The sequence below is a fragment of the Seriola lalandi genome, unplaced genomic scaffold (genome assembly GCF_002814215.2).
Source record: "Seriola lalandi dorsalis isolate HSWRI2012SDOR001 ecotype SW California unplaced genomic scaffold, Sedor1 jcf7180002054563, whole genome shotgun sequence".
Lineage (NCBI taxonomy): Eukaryota > Metazoa > Chordata > Actinopteri > Carangiformes > Carangidae > Seriola > Seriola lalandi.
The window spans coordinates 2,002,868-2,019,292 of NW_019525116.1; the positions used below are offsets into that span (position 1 = coordinate 2,002,868).

General features: G+C 42.8%; 2 protein-coding genes across 2 annotated transcripts; both read left to right on the plus strand.

Annotated features, from left to right (window-relative positions):
- Positions 1-527: 527 nt before the first annotated feature.
- LOC111662400 (volume-regulated anion channel subunit LRRC8D) lies at positions 528-6,862 on the plus strand. The gene is made up of 6 exons (XM_023416251.2): positions 528-906; positions 1,790-2,158; positions 2,842-3,420; positions 3,542-3,792; positions 4,941-5,318; positions 5,503-6,862. Exons 2-6 carry the CDS (start codon positions 1,817-1,819, stop codon positions 6,620-6,622), a joined length of 2,670 nt encoding a protein of 889 aa, XP_023272019.1. The 5' UTR covers positions 528-906; positions 1,790-1,816; the 3' UTR covers positions 6,623-6,862.
- An 813-nt stretch (positions 6,863-7,675) lies between these two features.
- On the plus strand, positions 7,676-13,100 carry ddx39ab (DEAD (Asp-Glu-Ala-Asp) box polypeptide 39Ab). The gene is made up of 10 exons (XM_023416252.2): positions 7,676-7,767; positions 8,717-8,929; positions 9,135-9,262; positions 10,247-10,523; positions 10,637-10,755; positions 10,884-11,015; positions 11,656-11,765; positions 11,998-12,142; positions 12,372-12,519; positions 12,859-13,100. Exons 2-10 carry the CDS (start codon positions 8,722-8,724, stop codon positions 12,873-12,875), a joined length of 1,284 nt encoding a protein of 427 aa, XP_023272020.1. The 5' UTR covers positions 7,676-7,767; positions 8,717-8,721; the 3' UTR covers positions 12,876-13,100.
- Positions 13,101-16,425: the final 3,325 nt, after the last annotated feature.

Consider the following 16,425-nt stretch of genomic DNA (forward strand, 5'->3'; position numbering starts at 1 on the left):
AGATTCTTCTTACCCCAGATACAAGAGAAACAGCGCACTGACTTAAATATGACCCTTACACACACAGACACACTTGACTGGCACTCCACAGTCATCAGAGTCTGTAGCTTCTGTAACCTTTAACCTCTGAGGAAGCAAACCTGTTTCAGAAGCACACATCCATTCATAAAGTGGCAGAATGACACAAAACAGAAATCAGTCAGTCATTTCTTATGTGGGTCAAACACTAAAAGCTGCAGCATGACTGAATTAGTCAAAGTCGAAAACTGCTGTTTAACTCATAGCCCTTTCACTTCAGCAGCCCCTGCTGGATATTGTTGGATATAGGGTTGTTATTTTATTTCTATATGGAACCCAATAGTCATGCAAGTGAGTGAAGTGAAAGTGGAGGATGTAAACTACATTTATCATTTTTATTCCATCTGCTAATGTTGGTTAAAAAATCTTTCATCCAAATAAGTGACAGAAGTTGACAATTAACTTACTAAAACTCAGCAAGCACATCAGTGGTGGAAAGGCCTACATCTGTAGGGTATTTTTATATTAATACCCAACTGTTTTGTTTTAGATAAACTGTAAGAACAAGTTTTCTTGTGACTGTGATTTTTGTCTGACACTCCCGTGATGTTTTCCTCAGAGTAACTCAGTTCTGAAGGAGTTAAAGGGTGCGGACGGGCCCCCGGTGGGTCTTGAACGCGCTTCTAGTGCTGAATTAGATTTTTCTGCCACACATCCTCCGCTGCTATGGCAACCCTTGAAAAGCTGTGTGACGGCCAGCTGAGGAGGAGTTTGTTGTAAGTTTCAGGAGTTTTTCACGGCAGAACCGGACAGCGCCGGAATGAAGTTTCTGTAAGGAGGCTGCTGGGAGCTGATCAGAAGAGGGGGAGAAAAGAGTTGTTTCCCTAGGTAGGTGAAAGTTAATCTGGGCTTTAACTGTAACATGAATTGTTTAGTTCTGATCTGCATTTTAACCCAAGAAGTAGAGTTGGCTACAGTGGAAGTTTTGTTTATTAGTTTACTCTTTATTTGCAACCACTAATCAAAAGATTTTTATATGATCGATCAAAAAACTTCTCTTGTAATTTCCTCTTTTATCGACTCTCCTTGAAAGCACAAAGCTTTCCTTGCAAAAGGTCCTTTTGAAATTCTTGTTTAAAGCCCCTGAAAACTTGGTTTCAAATCTGCTTTGGACCATTAAATATTATTGTTATTCAAAGTCAAAGTTCAACTCGTAGAAAATAAACATCCTTAGGTTTAAAGATTTTGTTAAATCCTGATTGCTGCGTGGACGAACGTCACATCATCTTTTTCAAAAGCAAGGACAAAAACACAAATACAGAAATCTCTCGGAAAATAAAAACACACTCTGTGAACAGAAAAAAGGTGTGTTCATGTAGGACCACATTGTTCACAGTAAGAAGCTGTTTGATAACATTTGCCGTCGGGGCCTTTAAAACAGGATCTTTATTTGGTATATCATATTCTGTGATCTGATTAGGATTTTCCTGGATCAGGCCGTGGTCACATGCTGTAGTTGTTTTGCTATTACCAGAACTGGTGACTCCACAGACAGGTCACATATTCTGACAGCTGTTATCACATGTGGTGACCCTTAAATCTTTAGATAAATTAAACTGCATTTAGATTTGTAATAATTGCTGTTGCAGAAACTAGTGTCTAAATCTGCCTGTAGAGCCATAACACTATCTGCCAATATTAGACTCGTCTTTGTTCATCACTACATCAGTTTATGTGCGCGGCCCAGACCTTTCTTTACCATCTTTTACAGTCATCCTTGTTGAACCCGGAGGTCGCCATGTTTTCCCTGTCAGAGCTGGCGCCTCTGAACCAGCATCAGAACAGGTCTAAATTGCTGAAGCCGTGGTGGGAGGTCTTCATGGACTACCTGGTGGTCCTGATGCTGATGACATCTGTTTTGGCTTGCACTGAGCAGCTGTCCCGGGACCGAGTGGTGTGCATCCCCTTGGATCCACTTACTGCAAATACAAGCAATCACAGTTTCTCAGCTAGCAGCAACGTGGCACCGAGTCCATCGTCAAAGCCTCACAGTCCACACAACATCAGCCCAAATCTGTACTCCGCAGCCCGGGGTCGACGTACTCACCTGGTCTACCAGCAGTATGTGTACATTAGCCAGGTACTGTCATACTCGCCTTACTTGCCTTTGTAATTTGAAAGCAACAAAAAATTTCATCTGTAAAGTCACTTTAAAATGGCTGTTACAAACAACGGATCAGATGATGTATGTATGTGAAAGGAGTCATGCGTACCGGTGAAACCTCAGAGAATTATGACCTGATTCTGCAGTTCCCCTCAGCTCCACTGTGGTTCATGATGATTTTCATGTCATCGTTTTGGTTTTCTGGCCCACATTTTTACTGATTTGATTCACTCACAGATCTAACCAACTGTGCATATGTGCCCTGCACTAAACAGCAGACAGTTATAGTTAGCAGCTAGCTAGTGAAGCAATTAACAGCTGAAGAGCCAGATATTTCCCTCAGGAATTGTTAGAAAACCAAAAACAGAGCTAAAAGAGAGTTTATATTGGACTTAAATGTATTAGGTGAACACAAACACAACTCCAAATGAATGCTTATGTTGCTCCGTACTTGCTGGATGTGTAAATAGGCATCTGTTTGATAAGAAGTTGCTTACTTGGTTGTAAAACGTCAGAGTTGTGTTCATAGTTTTTTGTTTCTGCTGCCCCCAAGTGGCCAAAACATCAATGATTACAGGTTGAAATGTCTGTCTGTCTGTCTGTCTGTCTGTCTGTCTGTCTGTCTGTCTGTCTGTCTGTCTGTCTGTTTATCTGTCCAGGTGTGCTACCATGAGGCTTTGCCTTTGTGCTCCCGCTTCTTTCCCTACATGGCCTTACTGCAGTCTCTAGTGCTGGTAGCCAGCGGCTCCTTCTGGCTCCACTTCCCCCACACCTCCGCCCGCATAGAGCACTTCCTGGCCATCTTAGCAAAGTGCTGCGAGTCACCCTGGACATCTCAAGCCCTGTCGCACGCTGCCCAGCAGGAAAACATCCAAGAGAAGGAGCTGGAGAGACGACAACCCCGACCTCCTCCCTCCTCATCTTCACCCCCAGTGACCCGCACAAGACGTTCAAGCATAGACTCAGGCACAGACAGCCCACTTTTAAAGAGGTCAGACAGTGTGTCCTCTGCCGTATCTCCCTCCCCGTGCCCTTCCACTCTCTCCTGTAACTCCACCATGTCGTCTGAATCTCTCGGCCCCCCCACGCACTTTCCTGAGTCCAAGCCGTCAGTCATGGTTGACAGTCCCAGGCAGGTAATCAGTCTGGATAAAAGTGATGGGGAGCAGGCCAGGGCGCTGTTCGAAAGGGTCAGGAAATTTCGGTCCCACTGTGAAAGCTCAGCTGTCATTTATAAGGTGAGAGATCCTCTATAAGATCTATACACCATATTGATAAATGATAATCTTACAGCATGATTGAACGTTTAGTCAAGCTCAATTGTTAATTTATTCATAATACCCCCTTCCATCCATTTAGGTCTACTTGGCTCAGACGATATTCAAAATGCTGATGGTGACGCTGATAGTGAGTTACACCATCCCACTTCTCAACAAATTATCCTTCACCCACACCTGCCACCCTGAGGAGCAGGCCCTGGTGGGCTACGCTACCTTCGAGTGTATCCATGTGCTCTCCTCACTTCTACGCAAACTGCTGGTGGCCTACCTGACCCTGCTGGGGCTGTACGGCCTGCTCAACTTCTACACCCTCAGCTGGATTTTACACAGGTGTGTGTACAGTATGCAAGGATGAATGTGTTGGTGCTGTAACCTAAAACCATATTTGGATAAAAACTTTTAACGCTGCTGTAATTATTTTTTTTTTTTTATCAACATATGTATGATGTGAAAATGTTTGGTTGTAGTTAAAATCCTACAGAGAATTATCACGCAATTCTGCAGTTCCTCTCAGCTCTATCGAGGTTTTCACCCACAACTTTCTTGTTTTAATTCACGCAGCAAGAAACTGTATTCAGTACATAAAGCTATAAATACCCACTATACTTTTCTATGTAGCACAAACCAGCAGATAGACGTAGTTGGCAACTTGCCGGTGAACAGAGTGGAGCATTTAGCTGCAGAGCCAGATATTTCCTGGAGGAAGGAGACCAGAACAAAGCTATAAAGCGAGTGTATATTGGATTTACATTGGCCAGAAAAAGGGATCCTAAAGAACTGCTAATATTGCTCCACATCTGTTGGATCGATGAATTAAGTGTGAGCTGTTAACTGTTTGCTAACACGTTAGGTCAATCAATTTAATATGAAAGAACCATTACCGTTTTCCATTACTAGTACCAATTTGTTTTCATACCTTTCATGCAGCCCTTTTCATTTGTTTCAGACTTACATCATTTAACTTCATTTATCATCATTTAATTTACACTACTAACATCAATGAAATAACAAAACTGACAAAAACATATGACATCATAATGCTCCATGTGATGAAATACCTATCTCAAATTCTCTGTACATTGATTTTCATACTTTACTTTAGTGAATCCTGAGCTTTTGAAACAGCAGTGACGTAAAGTGTGAACAAATTGTCATCAATGGGCGAAAACATGCAAAATGTACCGTAAGTGAAGGGAAGACTGTCCATGCACAGCCATTGAGGGGTTAAATAGGCTTATGCATATATAATTTATTGCATTTCTTACACAAGATAAACTTGTAAAATGTCAAATTAATAATTTTAAATTGACTACACAGGCTGTGGTTGTTCAAAGGGCCTTCAATAAGAACAATGCTCATGAGGTGGAGCATACCAGAGGGCCTATAATAGGATTACAGTTTAATGCTGTGTTTTGGGCTACATTATTTTCTCTGTGATATATTTCTCATTTTGGTTTTATGCTTTGTGCCCTGTGTAGCTCTTTACGACAGTACTCCTTCCACTCACTGAAGGAGTTGTGCTCCCTGAGGGATGTTCCAGACCTGAGAAATGACCTGGCCTTTCTTCTGCACATGTTGGACCAGTACGACCCTTTGCTGGCCCAGCGTCTGTCCGTGTTTTTGTCCCCGGTCAGTGAGAGCAGGCTGATGGAGGAAAGCTTAGAGAGGCGCTGGGGGGAGGAGAAGCTGCGTGCCATGAGTAGTGTGGACGCAGACGGCTGCTCCAGACTGCAGCTGGTGGCGCTGCCTCGCCTCCCTCCGGCCCTCTTCACCCTCAGCCAGCTTCAGGTCCTCAAACTGGAGCTCATCTCAGATGCCAGGTTTACTGCACAGGTAGCCAAGATGACCTCACTCAGGTGAGTTGTGCAGTGGTGTCGTTATGCTTCACACATTTTAAACAATGCACATCAAATCAAAAGTTATTTCCAATGTTTTATTTTTAAATTATATATATTTGTATTACATGAATGTGATATACAAATTAAAAACATATATTTCTGTGCATTTAATTTGTTCTTTTATTGGCTACTCCTTCAACAGAGAGATCCACCTCTACCACTGCACAGCAGCTGTGGATCCCAGTGCACTTGGATTCCTCCAGGAACGTCTGGAGGTCCTCCACCTCACCTTTACTCAGGTATCAGAGATCCCCAGCTGGGTCCTCTCCCTCCGCAGCCTGCATGAGCTCCACCTCTCTGGTCGCCTGAGCAGTGAAGGTGGGGTAGGCCGCAGCTGGGCACTGGGGAGCCTCCGTCAGTTGCGTCATCTCCGTGTACTGGTGATTCGAGGCATGTTGCAGCGGATCCCTGGCGAGTTGTATGAGGTGGCAGGCAGTTTGGTGAGACTGGAGATCTACAATGAGGGCACCAGGCTTCTTGTGCTGACAGGATTGAAGCGAATGGTCGACCTGACAGAGCTGCTGCTGCAGGACTGCCAGCTAGAGCGTTTGCCCTCTGCACTGCTGGCTCTGACCAAGCTGCGCACCCTTGACCTGCAGCATAACAACTTGAGAACTCTGGAGGAGCTGCTTAGTCTGGCTCATCTGCGGCGTCTCTCTTGCCTCAGACTTGCCTACAATCGTGTTCTAGCGCTGCCGGCTAGTGTTGGTGTGCTTCGAGGCCTAGAGCTCCTGGATCTGTCCAACAACCACCTCCAGAGCCTTCCTCCGGCGCTCTTCACTCTTCTCCGCCTGCGTAGGCTGCTCCTGGCTGGCAACTTGCTCGAAGTGCTGCCTGTAGAGATAAAGGCACTGCAGCTGCTTACAGAGCTGGACTTCAGTGGGAACAGGCTTGAGCGCCTGCCCCCTCAGCTATTCAGTGGTTGTTTGGAGCTGCGCATCCTAAATGTGGCTCACAACTCTCTTAGTTCATTACCCAGGGGGATTGCAGCTTTGAGTCAGTTGTGCAGGTTGGACTTGCGCAGCAACAGTCTGGAAGAACTGCCCGCCGAGCTGGGCTGCTGCTCAGGGCTGCATGGAGGTGGTCTCCTGGTGGAAGACTGGCTGTTTCTTTCTTTGCCTTCCCATGTCAGGGACTTCCTGACTTCATGCCCCACCTCTGGTGCATACTCAGAGGGTCATTCCCGGCCAGAGTCTGACAGTTTCCCATACTTCTCTCCGACACAGTGGAGCTTCTCCTCTGCTCTGGAATCACAGATATAAGACTAATGACTATCTGACTCCTAACAGCATCCTAACACTGACAGTATTCTGCCTGGCACTTTTTTGTATATGTATTTTGTATTTTATAATGGGATTTCCTTTTGCAGTGCTTTTGGCTAAATTTTTCAGGCATTCGTTTAGAATGTAGTTTTCCTGTTGGTCCTTCTAATGTGAGTTTTTAACACAACAGTGTTGTTGTTTGTACATTTTAGCACACACAATAAACATGTATTTCTTTCATTTTTGTTCATGTGTTTGTTTCTGATTCCAGTTGGTCACTTTATCATGAACATACTCACTGAAAGTGTTTATTTGCTATCAGGTCTGACCTGATGCTGATGTGACAATTTCCAGCAGATTACATCAGTCCCAACATTAAAAAATTTTAACACAGTTTTTTCCATCAATACTGCTATTGATTTTGTTATGTATAATAAATATAATAAGTTGTACTTACTAGTTGTGATTTTAAAAATTAGCACTGTGTGTTTCTGTTAGTAATTTAATGTTGTGTTGCTTCTCTGTGAGCACTGGAGGGCAGTACACACCCGACTTTCTGAACAGTAAACTCCAAGTATCAAGGCAGACATAATACTATACTAAGACCTCTGGTAGATATTAAAAGAAATATTTGCAAATCGATTGGCCTTATAACATTAACAAAGGTTTGATCTTTACAGCTGACACAATAATACTTGCTACAGTTCCCACCTATTCAAGGAAGCTACAAGACTAAGTTTGTATTTTGGGGCACAATGCATCACAATTTAGAATATCATTTATGTCGACTTACCTGCTCTCAATCATTTATTCATTTTATTTTTTAGATGAATATAAATTGCTTTTTTACTTGATCATTTATCAATTAAATATTTATTTCTTTTCCGTGTCCCTCACGAGCTCCCATACCCAGAGTTGATCTGCGATGTATCCCCTCTGGTGTCCCGCTTTTTTGAACTGCGCTGTACTGCGGCACACTTTCTGTCGAATCGCTGGCCTCGTTTTTCAGCGATCGTCCGAATCCACCAATGATGTCAGAGCACTTCACCGGAGGCGGAACTTCCGGTTACTCGTATAAACCAACTGAGGCCTCCCCATGCGGTTTTGATCTGAAGTGGACTGGTAGCTAACGCCGAAAAGAAAAGGTAAGAACGCAATATCGATTTATTGTTGTAACTAGAGAGTTTGTAAAACTTAGACTGGCATCCAGGATGTTATGAGATTAATTATATGAGATTTATATTGCTAAAGTCACAACGTAGCTACTACGCAATGAAATAAGTTCTTTCATTGTTTGCTTGAGGGTGCCGTTCAGCTAGGCTAGCGTTTTGTAGCCTAGCATAAGATAGCTTAGCCAACCATCCAATCTTCCTCATAATAGTTTTCAGTAATTGTATAGCCGTTTTACATTCTTCGTATTGCGTTCTTTACAATTATCTGTATAACATCTGTGAATATCATGCGTGTTCTTTACCTGCTCAGCTAGCAAAATATCCGTTACCGTATAGCACTTTAGCTTGCCACGTTAGCAATGGTTATGCAACACAATAGCGTTTCAGTGTTGTACACGACTCTGGAGCTAACCGGTAATCCGACAGTGTCGGCTAAAGTCCAAGCCTACGTTTTGACCAAGTCTGTTTATGATATTGTGTCTGTTGTAGAAGACACTTTGCTTACATTTAGTGCACCAACCTTTGATTCATGTACTAATATGTTCCAACTATAATGAGCTAAATTAGCTAGCATATCTCACTCGGTTGCCGCACATTTTATTATGGGGTTTGCGAGAGTGAATACAACAGTGGTATTCAGTGTAGGTTTATATCAGTACTGGTTATACTTGAATCACGAGTTGGACAAAACCTAACCCATCTTTTCATAGAATGGCGACTTCCTCACTTTTCACCCACCGCTCAAAACATGTTACTTAAATGTATCAAACCGTGTGGTCGGTCCTGGCACAAAGAATGGCAACAACTGGTGGGCTTGATTACCCCCCCTTTGTAAGCCCAGTAAGGGGGATATCACATCAGGTAGCTGATGATTAGATAAACCGACTTAAAAACAAACTGTGTTTTCCGTGTTTTTAAACAGACACAATGGCTGAGAATGACGTTGATAACGAGCTGCTCGACTACGAAGAAGATGAAGAGCCCCAAGGAGCCCCCGAGAGCGCAGCCCCAGCAGGCAAGAAGGAGGTGAAGGGTTCCTACGTTTCCATCCACAGCTCTGGGTTCAGGGATTTCCTGCTCAAACCAGAGCTGCTCCGTGCCATCATCGACTGTGGTTTTGAGCATCCGTCTGAAGGTGAGGAGCTTTTGCTTGTTTCGGTCTGTGTGTCTGTTAAGAAAGGGGCAACAGTAGTTTCTGTTGTTCTGTGTACACTATGGGGCACCTACAAGTTACTAGTATAGCTAATTAATTAAATGCAAACAATACTATTTGCATTGTTTTTTTGTTTTTTTTGTACAAGAGGTTGAAATAATTTCTATGTTCTTTGTTTTTCTTACAGTCCAGCATGAATGCATCCCACAAGCTATCCTGGGCATGGACATCCTTTGTCAAGCCAAATCTGGTATGGGCAAGACAGCTGTGTTTGTGCTGGCCACACTGCAACAGATCGAACCAGTCGACGGACAGGTTAGTATCAGTGTTCAATACAAGTTCTGTGTGTTAAGAGCATTGTCATAGACTTTCTTCAACAAAAAATGACCCTTTGGGTTGTTATCTGAAACACGCATTTGTTTTCATCCTCATATCTCATTAACTCCCTAAGACCCGAACTCTTGCATGGCGTGCATTTTTAATTTCTCTGCTATTTAGGCTGATTGGGACCTGATTAGTGTAACAACAAAGAATTATCTTTTTACATGATGTAGTTTCTGAGAAAAATGATGTCCACATATGAGGATATTAGTTTTAAATTTCGATAGAAACCAATAAAGAGGCAATTGAGTAATGATGTGCAAAACTATTTATTTGGTGCCAGAACACAGCAGCATTTTCCTGAGTGCAAAAACAAAATGAGAAAGAACAATTGTGCCCCTTTGAGGAATATGGCTCATTTGAAATACTGCTAACAGTTGCAGAAAGACGTATGTCTGTAACAAAGTAAAAAACATTCTGAACATTTTGCATTGTTACTGTTCTAAACTGTTCATTTCAATTTCTGAACATGGCTCATATGTGGTCACCAGGCCCTTGTTGAGAAAAAGTTAGTATTGTGGTCTAGAGAACCCAAAATGTGAGGTCCACATATGTGGACGCCAGGTCCTAGGAGGTTAAAGGGCTTCCTGTCAGCATCCTCAGATGATTTAATGGGAGAAAGAAAAGTTTAATTCAGTTTACATGGGTACATAACTACATGTTTAATTGTTTGGTAAAAGCACTTAGATCTCATAAATAGCACAGACTTTTCGAAACCCTTGTCCTTTGTTGGAACAGGATACATATTGTGTGCCGAGAATGCACACTTATATTGTTTCAATGACTTCTGCGTTTTTAAATCTTGCAGTTGAATTTTAGGTTGCATAGATATTGCGCCTACACATTTTGAGGCTAAAGAAAGTTTCCAGAAATTCACTGAAATTGAAAGTATCTGTTACTGTACTTCTACCTCCTCAGGTCTCTGTATTAGTCATGTGCCACACACGAGAGCTGGCCTTCCAGATCAGTAAAGAGTACGAGCGTTTCTCCAAGTACATGCCCACGGTAAAAGCAGCAGTATTCTTTGGTGGCCTGGCCATCAAGAAGGACGAAGAGGTCTTGAAGAAGAACTGCCCTCACATCGTCGTCGGAACACCGGGCCGCATCCTCGCTCTCATCCGGAACAAGACCCTCAGTCTGAAGAACGTGAAGCATTTTGTCCTGGATGAGTGTGACAAGATGTTGGAGCAGCTAGGTGTGTTCTTTAGTCTTCGACTTTTCTTCTTAGCTCTCTTTTATTTTTCTTTGTAAACTCAGTATTTTATCTGTATTCATGAGTATGCCATTGACGTCCCTTCTGTGTGGCAGACATGAGGCGTGACGTACAGGACATCTTCAGGATCACACCCCATGAGAAGCAGGTCATGATGTTCAGTGCAACTCTGAGCAAAGAGATCCGACCAGTCTGCCGCAAATTCATGCAGGATGTAAGTGAAAGAGGAAGCACTGTTTTGTTTCACAGAAAATCAAAGCTTTTTTTTTTTTTATTTCACATTTTATTTTAATGTTTTGCTACTGTAACTACTGGACTAACACTCTGCCATCTCCCGTGCAGCCCATGGAAGTATTTGTGGATGACGAGACCAAACTGACACTCCACGGCCTGCAACAGTACTACTGCAAGCTGAAGGACAGCGAGAAGAACCGCAAGCTCTTTGACCTCCTTGATGTGTTGGAGTTCAACCAGGTAACCTGACATAGCTGCTGCATGACTGTCCCAATTGGCTCACTATTTTACTTTAATTTTAAGAATTGGAAAACATACAGATATTTATAAATTCACAAGCTGTGGTACTTAATTTAACCTCGGATTATATTAGGGGTGGGGTTCCAAAGTCATGTATTTTGAGATTTTACAGAAATGTTTATGGCATTGGATAATGTTACTCTTACCAGATGTATTTCTTGGTTGGGAGCAGTTGTTAGGCAACCAGTGGAGACTCCAGGAAGTTACTATTCTTATCTGAGAAATCCTGTGGCATATAACCCACCATAAAACTGCAGTTTATAATTTTATACACTTTGGTTTTTGTACATGTTAAACAAATAAAATTTTAATTGGTGAGCCTTACAGGTTGTGGTAGGCAGTTTCCAGTCGGCTCATCTAAGATAGTCGACACTTGGCTGTAGGTTGATATTGAAGGGTGTCGCTCTTATTATCAAACTCTTTTCCTAAAATTTCAAACTAATTTTTTTTAAACTGTTAAGACACCGAGATAAAATTCCACCGTCCATTTACAATCCCAAATTCATAATCAGTAGAAATCCCAGTTGCTGGCCCGTGTTGTCTGAGCAGCTGTGTTTCAATGCGTCTGCTTCTCCTCTAGGTGGTGATCTTTGTCAAGTCAGTCCAGCGCTGCATCGCTCTGTCCCAGCTCCTGGTGGAACAAAATTTCCCTGCCATTGCCATCCACAGGGGAATGGCTCAGGAGGAGAGGTAAGACAGACACACACACACACACAAACATTTTCCTCTTACACGCTCTCATAAACATATTCCCTATTGCACAGTGATTGCTAAGTATGTTTATGGAGCATGAGGCCTCATCAGTTAACTCAACACATCATTGCCTTCAAAGGGGATACAGTCCAGTAATGCCTACAGCAGCTGTGTTGATAAGCCTCTCTCTGGCTCTGTCCTCCCTCCCTGCCCCTTCTTAACCCCCCAGGCTGTCTCGCTATCAGCAATTCAAGGACTTTCAAAGGCGGATCTTGGTGGCGACTAACCTCTTTGGCCGAGGGATGGACATCGAGCGAGTCAATATCGTCTTCAACTACGACATGCCAGAAGATTCTGACACCTACTTGCACAGGGTGAGAACTGCAGAGAAGGGAGAAGCTGCACTTGTTTACCCTCCATGTGTTTGCCTTTTGTAGCATCAGTCAGTACAAATGTTCAGGGACAAGGTTATTTTCCGGGACCGGAGTATTGTGCCATAACCTTTTGCACGATTCTGGAAATTTTTCCCCATTGTGCAAAGTATTGAATGTTTGGTACATGTGTTTGAGATTTCACTCACTCTTATCTCTCTACACCCACCAGGTTGCCCGTGCTGGTAGGTTTGGGACCAAAGGCCTGGCTATAACCTTTGTGTCTGACGAGACCGATGCCAAGACTCTGAACGACGTGCAGGACCGCTTTGAGGTCAACGTGGCGGAGCTGCCAGACGAGATTGACATCTCCTCTTACAGTAAGTCTTTCCATATCCGAATGGTTGCTGAAAATGCTGTGATGCTTGATGTCCTTTATTGAAGTTGGTCTGTTGGCCAGACCAGTTGGTATGATTGTAATTTGTGGATTAAACGGGCACTTACGATTGCCCTACAGATAATCAGCTGATGGAATAAACCTTTAGAGTTGTTTTGGCAACTAGAGGCAGCAGTTGGTGCTGCCATGTAACCGCAGAGCTCTCGTCAAATCCCTTACATGTTTAACCTGTTGGTGAAAAGCCGGTATGCTCAGCTGTTGCTCGTCGCTCTGATCTTTAACATGCTCAACTCATGTCTCTCTTGCTCTGTCCCTCTTTTAGTCGAGCAGTCCAGATGAGTCGTCCATCCAAGCAGAAGTCTCCTCTCCATGGATCTTGTGTCTTGTATTTGGAAGTAGATGTACTTCACTGTTGATTTGAAAGCTCTGCGTGTTCCCTATGTTCACCAAACATTTATTTTTATTGCCAGTTTTTGGGGACGGGGGTATGGTCGATTTTAATTTGTCTTTTACTGTTTCTTTTTTTCTTTGCTCAATGAAATTAAAACTTTTTATAAAATTCCATTTTTACTATTGTGGTCTCTTGAGGGGCGATTCCTGTCTCTACCACATTTTCATTGATTTCCGTGTCGAGCAGAGATCTGTTCAGAGAAGTAGTCCTGAGGAACTTAAAGCAATTTTTAGCCCCCCCTTTTTTTAAATTAGTGTGTGTATAGCAAGTATTTTGTTTGTTGTGGTTTTTTCCCCGCGATGCGACACAGTTGATCTTTACAAAGTAATCAAGTAGTCATGTAGTAACAGTTAACGAAGACACAATTTTGGCTCATATGGCAGCTCTTTCTCTGAATTTCCAATTGAATGCCTCCAATAAACAAAAGTCACCCAGTTGAGTAATAGTGGTGAATTTTCAAATTTTAATACGAGTATGTCATTAGCACACTGTATAATGAAATGATTGATGTTTTACATGTATCTGTTTATGTTGTTTTTAGGTATTAAAAAAATACTTCACACACAAAGCTGCAATGACAAAATGTCATTAATTCTATGTACTGTTACTGTTCGAGCAAAAAACGGTGATTCTTTCACTAAAAGCCGCCTGATAATGATACGAAGTTCAATGATGATTATTAGCCTTGCTAGCAGAATGGCAGAAGAAACGGCTCTTTTGTTCCATCACTTTGGTCCAAACTGAAATATCTCGGCCGATCCGTTGACTCCATCTACTGCCACCTTGAGGTCAAGATTTTAAACTGTTCAATATTTTCATTTTTCATATTCAATACCTGCCAACTGTCATTCCCATCAGCCTCAGCTGGACTGAGTATTTGAGTGCTAATCAACAAATGTTAGCATGTTAAAAGGCTAAACTAAAATGGAGACAATCATGAACATTAAACCTCATAAACAGCATTGTTACTGTGAGCATGTTGGCATCTAATGCTGTTAGCATCGCTGTAGACACTTGATCTTGTTGGCCGTTAATTAAAACATCATCAGGTAATTTAATCTACTTCATAAGAAAATTATCATATTAAGTTTTCAACACAAAGTGAAGTGAAGGAAAATTTCTTTATTCAAAAAAAAAAAAAAAGCAAAACGATGAACTCATTGAAATGTGTGTAAAGCAACCAGAGGAGAATTTGTGAGGAACATGGTAAATTGTGTTTTGCCTCTTGACTCTTTTTTTTTTTTTTTTTAACATATAATCTTAGAAAGCATGACTTCATAATTACAGATGGTATTAATGTTCACTAGTAGACATACAATCGTCATGCTTTTAAATTGGCACTTTAATGCTCATAAAGGATCTGAACCCTGCCTCGTTCAGTGCTAAACTATACATGGACTACTTCAGTATAACTCTGTAAAAGGATTGGCCCTTATACAGCAGATAGAACTACAAAGAAGGTAACAAGGCATCTGTACATAGCTGCTCTATAGTGTCCTTTAACAAATCTAGACATACAGTACCAAAACCACAGCATCTACATAGGCAAATAGGCAATGGCAAACACATTTTCACATAATCACCTGTAAAGTTAAAAACCCCTTAACAAGGTTGTAAGTATTAGAGGCAGCAGTCTCTGAACTAAGGAAGCCTACTGTGGCCAAGAGATGGTAGAAAATGCAAAAATATCTTCCAGTTTCACAGAAAACTGCAAAAATGTCACTATGTCACTATCTCATGGCACAAAAAAAAAAATGAAATGGTGCTTCAAATGATTCAGAATCACCACTTTATGGCAAATGCGTATGCAGTAGAAATAAAAATCCCAATCGCTCTGCATTACATTGTCAAGAGAGAGAGAGAGAGAGAGAGGCCTGCAAGGTCAGGTCGTGAGTCAAGGCTGTGGTAAGGTGCGTGAACTTTAACCCAACCACCAGTAAAGGAAGATGCCTGGGTTCTTCAGTCATTATAAAGGATTTCAGTCACAAAAATTAAACAATAATACAGGATTCCTCTCCTTCAACCGTGTCTTTAGCAGTGTCCTTAGAAACAGGTACTTGTTTGACGTCTGGCTCCGTCCTCTCCATTGGCCACGGAGCTCCGACAGTGACGTCAGCCTTCAACAGCCTTTAACAGCGTTTCTCAGAAATAGACACAACTTAAACACGACGACGCATGAGTTATTGTTTCGTTTCAGTGAGCCGGCTTGTCGCTCGATTACAGGCCAGATTGGGCACCAGAGCGGTTCCGCCCGCGAGTCACAAATTACATGTTTACCTCAGTACACGCCGTTTTCAAATTTTATTTTTATAGCAAACCAGAGAGTGGCTGATTTTCTCTCACTGCCCCTCAGAGTCAGGATTGTAATTTGCACAGAATTAGGCGGTCGACTTCTTGACGCCAGAATCCCAGGCTTGTTCTTCTGGTGCTTGCTAAATGTCTCAGTTTCTTGTGGAGGCAAGGCAGGGGATGAGCCCAGCTGTGTAAACAACCTTTGACATATTCCCCACTAATGCGTGCAAAGCCTTAACCCATCAGGTTCAACTCTGTCTTTTTCCAGTACATACCGCCTCTTCTCCTGCAGCCTTCATCATCCATCATTAAATATGGCTCTCTGACCGCTGTGACCTCTGATGCGACCCCGGGGGTCAAGCCGCGGATTCTGTGGGAGTCCTCCTCTCCCTGTCATGGGTGACAGCTCTCAGCTGTTTTGTCCCTCTCAGATCCCTCAGTTCAGCCACACTGATGCTCCAAACATAGCAGCGCCGCCTTCCCTGGTGGCAGGCCGCTGTGTCTGTCCCAACAATAAATACCAATGAATAAATACCATAAAAAGACACAAGCCTCGCTTCTGTCAGAACATCTGAGATGCTCCTCCACCTTTTGCCATCCCAGTCTTCTTTGTGAGTCTTCATTTGGTTTATTGTCACTCGGCTATTGGAGTGCACAGCTGGTTTCATATTTGGCTCCAAAGCACCAGCCAGCCAGACCAGCTTCGTATCAGCTCGTCCGATCTGTTGCTCAGTATCTGAGGTGCGAATTCACACCGTCAGCGTTCACTCGTACGTGTCAGCTCTCGCTCCATTGTCCCCAACAAAAGTCTCAGAGTTCAGAGGACGTTTTGGTGCGTGGCAGCAACATGGCAGCTGGCTGCGTCCATGCTTCCACAAAGATTTTTGTCAAAGTCTGAAGTAGTCTGGCCGGAACAGAACTACTTTTTTATCTACACTAAAGCAGGGGCTGGTCACTTTACTGTTTCCAAGTTGGAGATGCGCCCATCTGATTCGTTCTTCTCCCCATTCCTCCCCAAATTATTTTCCAGACAAGATGTTTTGACGTGTGCACCTTTTTCTCACGTCTACTCAAAGATACACTAAGGACAGCTAATCTATTCTATGGGGGAGTTAAAGTCTTGTGAAGGAATGTAGGTTTGGGGGT